Consider the following 12,876-nt stretch of genomic DNA (forward strand, 5'->3'; position numbering starts at 1 on the left):
CAGTACAAAATCTAGACATTTCAGTCCGTTCACTTCTCGTCTCATACCCTGCAAGATCAGTCTGATGTCATCTTTGTGGATTCGCCCTTTGGTCATTTGTGCCCTGCACTACGTTTTATGACTTCCATTGCCCTAGTGAGGTTTCTGCTCTCTCCTGGAATACGACAACAGCAATCAGCCTGGCCCTCTCCAGAGGCTTCATGTCCAACTCTTTGTGGCCCCATGGACTGTAGCCTGCCAGGCTCCTGTGTCCATGGAAGTTTCCAGACAAGAATATTGGAGTGAGTTGCCATTTCCTATTCCAGGGGATCTTCCTGACCCAGGGATCAAAATTGCAACTGTTGTGTCTCCTGCCTTGGCAGGCAGATTCTTTACCACTGCTCCATCTGGTGGCAGATGAGTTCTTTACCACTTAGTGTCACCTGGGAAGCCCTTCAAGAGACTTTAGGCTCCTGCAACTCCAAAGCACTCCTTAACGGATACCAGCGAAACGATGGCCCACCCCACAGAGCTGTGTAGTGGATGTACCTGTGCCCCTGTTCCCAGCTTCTCAAGTGGCTAATCCAGTTAAATTCCCCAAGCACAAATCACTTCTCTTTCTGAAAATACTTTGGTAACTCACCACTGAGTTCACAGAATGAAGTCCCCAAACCCAAATTTCTCCCATTTCCTTTTCCCATGGACTTCCCTCATAGCTCAGTTGGTAAAGAATCTGCCTGTAGTGCAGGAGACCTGGGTTCGATTCAGGATTGAGAAGATCTCCTGGAGAAGGAAATGGCAACCCATTCTAGTATACTTTCCTGGGAAATCCCATGGACAGAGGAGCCTAGCGGGCTACAGTCTATGGGGTCCCAAGAATTGGACACAACTTGGCATCTAAACCACCACCACCTTTCCCATGGTATCTCTTCAAGCTTTCTATGCTACATCTATGCACCTTGAATGGCAGGCCCTGTCCTTCAAACAGTGTAACTATTTTCCCCCAACACTTTCAACACCATTTCCACCTCTTAGAATTGTTTATGACCTGGACATCTTTTCTTATCTTCTGTATTGGAGTATAGCTAATTAACAATGTTGTGATCATTTCAGGTGGACAGCAAAGTGTTTCAGCCATGCATATACCTGTATCCTGATGCTGCTGCTGCTAAGTCACTTCAGTCGTGTCCAACTCTGTGCAACCCCATAGATGGAAGCCCACCAGTGGGTTGCCATTTCCTTCTCCAATGCATGAAAGTGGAAAGTGAAAGTGAAGTCGCTCAGTCGTGTCTGACTCTTAGCGACCCCATGGACTGCAGCCTACCAGGCTCCTCCATCCATGGGATTTTCCAGGCAAGAGTACCGGAGTGGGGTGCCATTGCCTTCTCCTACATGTATCCACTCTCCCCCAAACTTGCCTCTCATCCAGGCTGTCACAAGCATTGAACAGAGCTCCATATGCTATATAATAGGTCCTTGTTTGTTATCTGTTTCAAATATAGCAGTGTGTACATATTGATTTCAATCTCCCCAACCATCCCTTTATCCCACCCTTCCCCCTGCTCCATAGTAACCATAACTTTGTTCTCTAAGTCTGTGAGTCCAAGTAATGTAATTTTTTAACCTCAGAGTTAGTGGCTCCTGGAATATTCTGCTCGAGCTAGCTAAGCTCCCCTCTTCCTTCCTGACTCAGGTTGAAGTCCACCTTCTTCATCTCATATTCTTAAGCAGGGCCCCATTAGCTGAGTATTCTTCTATTATTCTCATTGGTGGCTATTACAACCAGATTTTACAATGTAAGAGGACAGATACCATCTCTTATTGTCATCCCTGAATCTCCAGGACATTTTGAATTGACTATTCACCAGTCTGAAAATAATCTTCTTAATTTCTTACTATAAGAAATATTGGGTTTTTTTTAAATAAAGCTTTTAAAAATAGCAAAGAAACAGCTATTTGTTTGCAATGTGCCCAGTGAATTCCCTCAGCTCCACTGTATTAAATACACTTTTTAAAGTCCCTTGCGGTTTTATTATTCCAGGTGCATTGCAACCATAAGAAGCCTTTGTGGTCTACTGCTATAAATGTCATTTGGCCCCATTAAGCAGTGTATAAGTGCATGAGGTGATTGTCTAAATTTATGTCGAGTATTCTTGAGACTATTAAGTCAGGTAATACATCAAAAATTTATAAATTAATTTTATATATTTTGTTGTTGTCATTGTTTTTAACTGAGCTCAACATAACATATGCTTGTTCTTTCTGTGACTGTAAGATATTTCAAAAAAGAAATAGCTAAATTAGACTAATAATAAAATTTAGTAGCTAAATTAGCCAAATAATTCAAATAATACAGCTGTCTTAATTACTTGGCATTTTAGGTGAAATTATGGGAAGCTGAGGTGTTGAATAAATTTAAAAAAGGGATACTTATGTTTTTGTTTTTGTTTAATTTTTTAATATTTTGGACCACACTATGCAGTATGTCGGAGAAGGCAATGGCACCCCACTCCAGTACTCTTGCCTGGAAAATCCATGGATGGAGGAGCCTGGTAGACTGGAGTCCATGGGGTCGCTAAGAGTCAGACAAGACTGAGCGACTTCACTTTCACTTTTTACTTTCATGCATTGGAGAAGGAAATGGCAACCCACTCCAGTATTCTTGCCTGGAGAATCCCAGGGATGAGGAGGCCTGGTGGGCTGCCGTCTATGGGGTCGCACAGAGTCGGATACGGCTGAAGTGACTTAGCAGCAGCAGCAGCAGCATGCAGTATGTGTGCTTCCCAGGTGGCACCAGTGGTAAAGAACCTGCCAGCTAAGAGACGTAAGAGATGAAGGTTCAATCCCTGTGTTGGGAGGATCCCCTGGAGGAGGACATGGCAACCCACTCCAGTGTTCTTGCTTGAAGAATGCCATGGACAGAGGAGCCTGGTGGGCTACCGTCCATGGGGTCGCAGAGTCAGACACGACTGAAGTGACTTAGCACCATGAAGTATGTGTCATCTTAGTTCCCTGACCCATAGTTCAAACCCATGTCTCCTGCAGTCGAAGTGTGGAGTCTTAACCACTGTACCACCAGGGAAGTCCTGGGGATGCTTATGGTTCTGATTGAGCAAGTTATCTACTCAATTTTTATTTAAGTTATGGTAAAGATGATATTTAGCAGTTGATTTCAAATATTGTATTCCTTAGGCTCATTTTCTTCAGAAAATTACTTTAAGAAACTGGGATATGAAAACACTGAGAAGATAAATTGACATAAGTGGGCATATTTTGTATTATATCAGATGACTACATTATTTATCATTTAGCTCAAAAAGAAAACTTGAAAAGTAAATGGGCATCTTTTTGTCATTTTTCAGTGAAGATGCATATTCTTACAGAGTAGCTTTGGGTTTTGGAGATAGTTATTATTACTTTATTCAACCATGTTAACTCAGATTTTCCCCCTTGCTAATATTTTGAATAGTGAAAGTGATTATTAAGTATAAAAATTAGACAAAGACAAATTTTTACTCTCTAGAAAATATTTATTGACACATTTTAATTTCCTTTCTATTTTCTGAGAAATAAACATAATACACAAAATACAGTAAAATGCACTTTTCCCATTTCAAATAAATATAGTTTACTCTTGTAAAAAATTTAATAATCTGTGTAATTCACCACAGTATCTTAATCAGTGAAATAAGGCAAAGAAAACCTCTAGCTAAATTGTCACTTACTTTAAGATTCTCTTGGCTTTTTGCTAGAGAAAAGGAAAACTATTCTCTGTAGAATTATATTGAGACTTGGAGACTGCTGCTTCTAGTTTGGAGAAGGCAAAGATAAGTTCCTTTATATAAAGTGTTTAGTGTCAAAATGAGTCTCAGTTTGGCAGAAGGATAACATCCAGGTCTTTGCTAAATGAACTAAAGTTATATGTAAACTTTTTCTGTTAATACTTCCTAGAAACTAGACTGCATTCTGAATTATAATGATTCCTTTGTATCACATGAGTAATTTTTCAAAATTAGTGGTTAAGTATTTAAGTTAACACTTATGTATGTAATATAAACCCAAGACAGAATGTTAAAGCTCTATTAACAGGCAAGGTTAAAATAATGGTGCTATACACTATGGATTTATCCTTTTCACAATTGTTATTCTTAATGTTATAAGAACTGAAATCTACTGAATTATACAGACTTAACACAGACTCATATACACATATATCCCTGATCAGTTTGAGACAATGTTATAGTTTGCTCTTGTAAGTAGTAAGAATATTTTTAGTAACCAGCAAAAATCACATTTAGGTAGTCACCAATCTTCAGAGTGTACTTATGTATAATCTATTTCTCCTCAAAAGAATATATCACCAAGTAATAAAAGTCATTAGTACTGTCTAACTTCCTATGTTAGCAGTTATTTGGAACTTTATATACTAGTAAGCTTATGGAAGTAAATCAAACTTTACTGTAGCTCCAACTCCACCTAGCATGTTTCAGCACATTTACATGGATGCAGAAATGCTGGTCAAACTCTGCCAAAGCATAAACCTCAAAGCATAACTGTGTTCAGTAAAAATCTTACACAGGCTATAAAGTGGGTATTAGATCTGTCCTCAGCATTACAAAAGGTATCAACTATTGTCCAGGTGGTGCTTTATCATATATGGGACTTTTCCCACTTCCTTTCAAAGAGTGGAACGTTATGTGCTTGGGTATCCTTTTATGGCAACATTTTCATTTCTACACATTTCTGAAACAGTTAAGTGTGTGTTCAAAAAATTCACAAGTCCAGTAAAATAAATTTGTGGTTTCCTTCTTTGACAGTCTCTATAATTCCTCCATCTCAAAATGTGTGTTAAAGCTGTTTGCCATGGATGTGTGTTCAAAGATCCTCGACAGGCTTGGTTTCAACAGTTCCACTGAATGACAAGGCAGGTGCTGAGTGGTGTCATTCTTCAGAGCCATCATTTGGTCTGTCCCAGGCTCCCGTCTGTCATAGTAGAGAGCCCAGAGCAGAGTAATGGTGAGAATCATGGCCAGGATCTGTGTCACTCCAATGGAGATCCCCAGAAACCTCAGCACCTGCAGCTGTTTGGTTCCTCTCAAAAAGGAATACATTTTCTTCCCACAACCCTGTAAAAGAAATAATATGGTCAATATTCCTCTGTGTTACAGAGGATCAAAATAGTGAAAAATAAAATCATCCATCAGTTAGTGGAACCAAACAACTTGAATTACAAACTTTTAAGATAGTGACTCTCAAGAGGGAACCCCTGTGAGCCGCTGGATTGGAGATAGAGGTGTGCATTCTTTGAAAATAAATTTTAATTATTAAAATAACTGCCTTCTTGTTTCCTTCCCCAGATTCTATAAATAACTCAACTAAATCAAGGAAACCAAGGCTACTGAACCAGCCTATTGTTAATTTGTGGATTATAGTAGAGGAGAGGAATACATAATACATAACTCTTAAATTTCCAAAGACACTTATAAGTAACTATACCCTAATAAGTCATTACTTGTAAGAAATAAAAATCATGTAAAACTAGTCACAGACACATTTCAGTAACTACCTTTTCTGGTATACCATGTAATGCAAATTAACAGCAAAACATTAGCAAAGTTTTATCAATTTCACCAAAAGTGAAGTTAAAATATTTATAAGTAATACTATTGATACTTAATACTGCTTTAATAAAATAACTTCTCTATTCATCTTGCCTAGTTAATACACACACACACACACGCACACACACACACTGAGAAACCAAAATAGATGACACAAAGACAATCACCGACACTCAGGTATTTTTCAAAGATTCCACTCAGGAAATTCATCAGAACCCACTCACACTTATGCTTATATGTAATTCTAATATCCTTATATGACACCATATAGATCATGAACTTCAGAGCCAGAATTCTGAATTCAAATCCCTGCTCTGCTATTTATAAGCTTTGTGACTGTTCATGTTACTTAATCTCTCTGTGATTCAGTTTTCTTGTATGAAAACATGAATAATAATAGGGCCGGCCTGTTTGTGATCTTGGGGAAATTAAATGAACAAGCACAATTAAACACCTAGAATGTGATCTCATATATAGTAAGAGCTCAGTAGGGATCAGATTTATCTGGTATATCAGCCCACAGAAGATTAGAAAGCACAAATTAAAAGGGCTGCAAAATCTATGAAAAGCAGTTATTAATGGACAAGTATGAGTACAAAACTTTTTTAGAGAATGAAACACCAAAAGCATGGCATTGTGTTCCCACTGAGTACTGATGAAATAATCCTTGCCCACCTGTAACAGTGAAGGTGGGGGGTCACTGTTTCTCAAGACAGTGAAGTAACTATCCAAAATGATGTTTGCCACCGAGACTTTAGATCATGACTCTCCTCATGATGCAAAAAAAGATTTAACATAGATTGGAAAGAGGCACATCAAAACTACTTAAAAAGGTTTAGCTTCAGACATTTGGAAATTAACATCATTGCTGAGTAATGCAGCACAGATCATCATATCCATCTCCAAAGAAATTGATATAAAATGGCTTTGCATGGTTTAGTTGACTCCTCAACTATGTTTTCAGTACTTAGTACAAAAATGGATCTTTAATGAATAAAGAACAATTAAAATAAATTCCACAATTAAAGGTAAACTACTCAAGAAATGTATATGCTAATGATACAACCCTGTGAAACAAGTCAATTATTATTTGATTTTTACCTTTTCAGCAGTCTCTGGTGCTTAAATTTTATATAGTTCTTCCCATTGGCATGTAAAGATCTCCCATCCCTTTAGACTAACTCACTCTAAGCTGAATAACTATGCAGAAAAGGTAATACTTTTTAATTTGTGATTAAAACAAAGCAGAAATCAACTGTGCTTCATACTCTGGCATGCAGTAAAGTCTGTTTCAATTTTATTTTAAACAGCCACATATACCAAAACAAAGATACAGTAAATTATATTATCTAGGATATTTGGGAATGTGATATATTAGATAACAGTGAATGTTCCAGAGTGGGAGGGGAACTTAGAAGTCAAAAAGTTCAGCTTTTTAATTTGTAAAAATATGGCTAAAAAGCACTTCTAGAGTAACATCCACAAAACTGGCAGAAAAAGGACCTCTGAATAGCCTGTCCCCCATATAAGCAATGAAAGCACTACAGAAAACTGTCAGAGTCAACTTTTTTTTGAACTCTGGAAATTAACCAAATGCTTGCAGCAATCTGAGGAGCATTTATTCAAGAGAAGCACCTGAATCTCAGTAAGAACAGCAAACTTTGTGGCATTTTAATTTGCTTTACTCCCATACCCCTTCCCCAGCTCTGCAGGAGCCTTGAAAATAAACAGCCCACAATTATGGTAAAAATCAGTGGTCTGGCAGCCACCAAAGGCAACAGAAAAGGGGTTGGAGCTCCTTCAAAGACCCACTGTCAGAGAACTGCCATTATTTGTCCTATCTGGTGGTTCCCTGAAAGAGCTCACTAGCAAAGCTGTCTTTATTTGTCTTGACTTGCAGTTCAACCTGGGCAACAGAATTTTCCCTCTGGGGAGTATTTGTCAAAAGCATTCACAGGTAACTGCTCAACACTGAGGCTGCCTGAGGCAGTGGATAATAGTTGCACACAATGGGCTAGTCAAAAGCCAAAGGGGAAAAACTGGAGAATGTGAAGTCCTTTGTGGTTTTGGCAAAGCTCTGACATATTTGCAGGGATCTAGAAAGTTACACATGTGAGTAAGGTTATGCTCAATCCCAGGACTGTGCACATGTTCAAGAAAGAACTAAGAAGGCCCTAAGATCTCACCTCTGGCTCATATTAATTGAGGCTCTATGCTTCCTCAGCAAAGTCTGGAAGACTTACTGGTTCTGGGAATCTAAGGAAACCTCAGTGGCCACACAAGAAAATGCAACAAAATATTAAGACAATCCAGGCTGTCATGAATGGGTTTGGATCCCAGTGAAAAAAGGTTTTCAGTTCCGCCCAAAAAAGTGGACATAGGATTGTATCGTTATGGCTCATAGTCAGGACCTGGCCTCCTTAGACATCACTGGACTGGAAGATTATCTCCATGTCAAGGAGGGTAAAGGTGGTTTATTCAAAGCAAAGGTCCTAGTTAGACTCCTCAATTTTTTTTTTAATTTTATTTTTAAACTTTACAATATTGTATTGGTTTTGCCAAATATCAATTTTTAATAAATAAATCAGCCCTATTACTTCTTCATTTAGTTTACAAAGATAACTCCCAAACTAGACAGAATGTAAGTATTTAGTTTAGTACTAAGTTTGTCATCAGAATTTATTAAATTACAGTTTGTCCTTCTCTATCAAAAACCCCTCAAAAAGAGATGTTATCTATAGACTCTTTAAAATAAATAAAACCAATTGCCATCTCTAGGTACTTCAACTTATATCTGAATACCACACCAGACTACCAAATTCTGCCATGCTGCAATATATTAACCTGTGCCCTTACGTTTTATTTTCCACTGAAGTGTATTTCAACGATATTGAAGAACACCATAAGAAATTACTCTATAAAATTTTTGAAAAATAATATTGAAGGTATTTTCCTAGGTATTTTAGAGTGGTAGATATAAAACTGCACTTGAGCAAATACTTTAGAATTTTGCTCCCTTTGAAAAACTAGAATACATGCCCTCCAAACATTAAAATGATCCAGACGATTATGTGTCGTTTCACCTGGGCTTTCAGAAAGCTCAAGGACAAATATGAAACTAAACCACAGTAATCCCATTTGCCTTCACATCAAGCATGTCCAATTACTCTTTCTTTAATCCTGGCTTTCTACCGCTATTTATGTATTTTTCCCTTCCAGTTTTATTGAGTTATAATTCACACAGCACTGTGTAAGTTTAGGGCATACAACATAATAATTTGACTTACATATATCATGAAATGATTATCACAATAAGTTTACTGAATATCCATCATCTCATATAGATACAAAAGAAAAGAAAAAGAAGAAACATTTTTACATTTAAGAGTTGTAATGAGAACTCTTAGGATTTACTCTCTTAACAACTTTTATATATAACACACAGCAATGTTAATTATATTAATCATGTTCTACATTACTTCTCTAGGACTTATTTAGCTTTATCCAATAAATAAATCTTATTTTTATTATTCATCCATTGTGCCTTTTTGTTGTATGTTGCATTAAATCATTTAATAAAAAATATACAAGGTGTAAACATATAAATAAAGCACAAATCCCTCTACATTGTGTACAATTTAATATTTCTTTGGTAATTCAGGAGGCACTGTAAAAACTTGCAGCCTATTAGGTATCACGCTGAATTTCAGGGAATTGCTTACACCATTACTTAAAGTTAAGGATTAACTTTCCAAATGAATATTCTTCTTCTTGAAAAGAGAGTATTTTTTTCAGATTTCTGTGTACAATATGATTGTCTGCCTCAGCCACTCTCTGAATTCTTCATAGAAACAGCTCCAGGGTTTATGGCCTATTCTGCAACACCCTCTTCAAAGTAGTTCAGTCTGAATACAAGTTGTGAGCTTATTTTGAGCCAGTCAAATAATCATGAATAAGATTCACACTTTTCAGTATAAACTTGGATTTTTTTGTTGAAAAGCAAGACACTAAGTCTAGAGAAAAAAAAATATAAATGTGTCTCTATATAATCTATTCTACTATTCACAGATATTTAGTTGCCCAAATAAACACTGTTGAGTGTTTGCTGTTGAGTGAGACAAAAAAGAAAACAGAAATGTTAGAGTTCAAAACTGCATTCCATTTCACAAAGACTCTTTTACTCACAATAGGAAATAACTAAATTGCATTTATTTGCTTTTCTCAAAATAAAATACTGAGTTGATTTACCTTGAATATGTTTTCTTCCTAAATAAAGCCATGTTAGCACTGCATTAATAACCTCAGATAATTCAAAGGTATGGAATAAGACAAGCTGGCTAACCTACTTTGCTCGCTGCAATGTTAAAATTCTGGTCAACTGTAAATAACAACACTACCATTTTATCAGAGAGAAATCACTAATCCCTGTATTTCCTGGAATCTATCTGAAGGCATGTCAAGATGCCTTACTTCACTTGAGGAAATTATACACTTGAAATTATTCTCTGATCAAGCTCCAAGATGAGTTTCTAAAATTAGAAGAACTCCTGTGGCTTTTCAGTACTCAATATTCACAGGCCACATCAAAAAATTAGACAGACTTCTAATGTGCTTATGAAGATAAAGTATAAATAAAATCTAGGTGCCAATACATGCCAGTATTGATATCTTCATAACTGATTTTTCATAATAAACATAACTCCCAAGTTTGAGATGACAGTGTTAATTATCAAGTACAAATAAATAACATTCAGTCCTATTTATTTTAAAATTGAAAAACTGAGTGATAGCAGTTCATGAGTTCATGAGCTTTAAAGAGGTTGGAGCAAAAGTTCTCCACTGATAAGCATAAGCTCTGCAGGAAAATAAACCCGTCCTTAAAAAAAATTAAACAGCAAGTAATAAAATTCACTACAAGATTTTCTGTTTTGTTAAGAGTAAAGTTACTCAAACCCATACACAGGAAAAGCAGTAGAAAAAGTCTTCATGTATCTCAAAAAAACCCACAGACACTTGTATCTCATTTCATCTTCACAAGATCCCCATTAGAGATGAAGAATCCCAAGTTTAAAAGACTATATTTATTGGACATCTGTCATTTTTACCAAAAATATGAGGGTGAAAGAGGAGAGTGAAAAAGCTATCTTAAAGCTCAACATTATAAAAACTCAGATTATGGCATCCAGTCCCATCACTTCATGGCTAATAGAAGGGGGAAAGTGAAAGCCGTGACAGATTTTATTTTCTTGGGCTCCAAAATCACCGTAGATGGTGACTGCAGCCATGAAATTAAAAGATGCTTGCTCCTTGGAAGGAAAGCTATGAAAAGCTAGACAGCATGTTAAAAAGCAGAGACATCAGTTTGTGACAAAGATCAGTATAGTCAAAATTATGGTTTTTCCAATATTGATGTACAGATGTGAGAGTGGAACCATAAAAATGGCTGAGTGCTGAAGAATGGATGCTTTTAAATTGTGGTACTGGAGAAGACTCTTAACAGTCCCTTGTACAGCAAGGAGATCAAACCAGTCAATCCTAAAGGAAATCAACCCTGAATATTTATTGGAAGGACTGATGCTGAAGCTGAAGTTCCAGTACTTTGGCCACCTGATGTGAAGAGCCCGCTCACTGGAAAAAGACCCTGATGCTGGGAAAGGCTGAAGACAAAAGGAAAAGGGAACTGCAGAGGATGAGATGAGTAGACAGCATCACTGACTCAATGCACATGATTCCAGCAAACTCCAGGAGACAGTGAAGGACAGAGGAGCCTGGTGTGCTATAGTCCATGGGGTTGCAAAGAGTCAGACATGACTTAGTGACTGAACAACAAGTGTCAGAAAACCCAGAAGGTAGTATTCTCCCTAGGAAGGTGAGGTGCAGGGGCAGATGTTCACTGTCTGAGCAGAAAATGTATAAATACAAATCGCTAATTAGACATCATCTCTCACTAGGCGCTTTTGTCCACCTAAATGTTTGTCCTTAAGAACTGGAAAAATGTGAAAATGAAATGAGAAACCACATGAAGTCCCCAAAACCTTGATCTAAAATCTACCTTCGGCCAACACAAACAGAACTAGAAAATGCATATTTTCCTGCCATTACTAGCAAAATTTAGGGCAATTTGGTTAGTTAAAAATCTAATCATGGGTCACTATTTTTTCTATTTACCCTAATAAATGTTAATAAATTCCTGTTATAATTGTCATTTGCTACCACCATGCATTGAAGGTTTGTGTTTATTTCGTGTCAAGTGATTTGCGAAGGGTTTCTTATTAAGTAGCTTAATTTTTTTAAAATTATAATGAGGCAGATACTACTACTATCTCATTTGATGGATAAGGAAATTGAGGTTTAGAAGTGAAAAAATATACAAACACTCAGCTTTCTCCTCACCATGTACTCCACGTCTTGAAATTTTAGTGACTAATACAAGTACGGGCTTTGGAATCAAATAGATCTGAGTTCAGTCACTGACTAGCTCTATGAAACTGGACTAGGGCACTGAACCTCTCTGTGCCTCACCTTTCTTATCTGTAAAATGGAGATAATGATATAGCACCTTCAAATAAATGTTATAGGGCTTATATATACATTTATATAACGTACATAAAATGCTTGCTCAGAGAGTTCTATATGTGACTCTATTTGAAAAACCCTATGTGTCCTTTTCAATCCCTAATTTACTTTGACTCTCAGCTATTACTGTAGTATATGTTACAGACAGGCACTATTTGAAGGGTTGTAAACATGCTAATTCACTCACATGAGATGGGTATTTGTTATCTTCATTTTAAAGGTAATAAAAGTGAAGCACAGAGAGGTTAACCCAAAGAGTCTAGTTTGGAGACTAGCCTTAACCTGAACCATGGTTCCTCACTAAGGAAAACTCATTCCTAGAATCCTCTCCTCCCTTGGCCTTTAGGACAATGCTTTCCATTTCTTCTCTATCTACAACAGGTGTCTTCTCTGTCTTTAAGTATTGCCATTCCCCAACTTCTGTCCTTTGCTGCATATATTATGCCATCTCTTTGTGTAGTTTTATTGCCGCCTACATATTGATAACACCTGGAAACTGTTAAGACATCCCACTTGCCCTAGTCTGTTCTCCACTCTTCCTAGCATAGCATTTTCTACAGGAACATAGCCTCCTATCCAGAGACCACACTTACCAGCCTTCCTTGCTGCTAAGCACAGTCTTGTAAGCCCAGGGAACGTGTGCAGAGGTGCGGAGGGCAGAGCTTCATGCATTGGATGCTCCCCGTCCTACTTCCTCCTC

General features: G+C 37.2%; 1 protein-coding gene across 2 annotated transcripts in view; it reads right to left on the minus strand.

Moving 5' to 3' along the window:
• Positions 1 to 3,494: 3,494 nt before the first annotated feature.
• Positions 3,495 to 12,876, minus strand: part of TSPAN12 (tetraspanin 12) — a 65,757-nt gene continuing 56,375 nt past the window's right edge. For both annotated transcript variants that reach the window (XM_055590777.1, XM_055590778.1), the window contains exon 8: positions 3,495 to 5,105. In XM_055590777.1, the coding sequence (XP_055446752.1) occupies positions 4,800 to 5,105 (306 nt within the window). In that variant the 3' untranslated portion in view covers positions 3,495 to 4,799. The remainder of the gene's footprint in view (positions 5,106 to 12,876) is intronic.

The sequence above is a fragment of the Bubalus kerabau genome, chromosome 8, assembly GCF_029407905.1.
Source record: "Bubalus kerabau isolate K-KA32 ecotype Philippines breed swamp buffalo chromosome 8, PCC_UOA_SB_1v2, whole genome shotgun sequence".
Classification (NCBI taxonomy): Eukaryota; Metazoa; Chordata; class Mammalia; order Artiodactyla; family Bovidae; genus Bubalus; species Bubalus kerabau.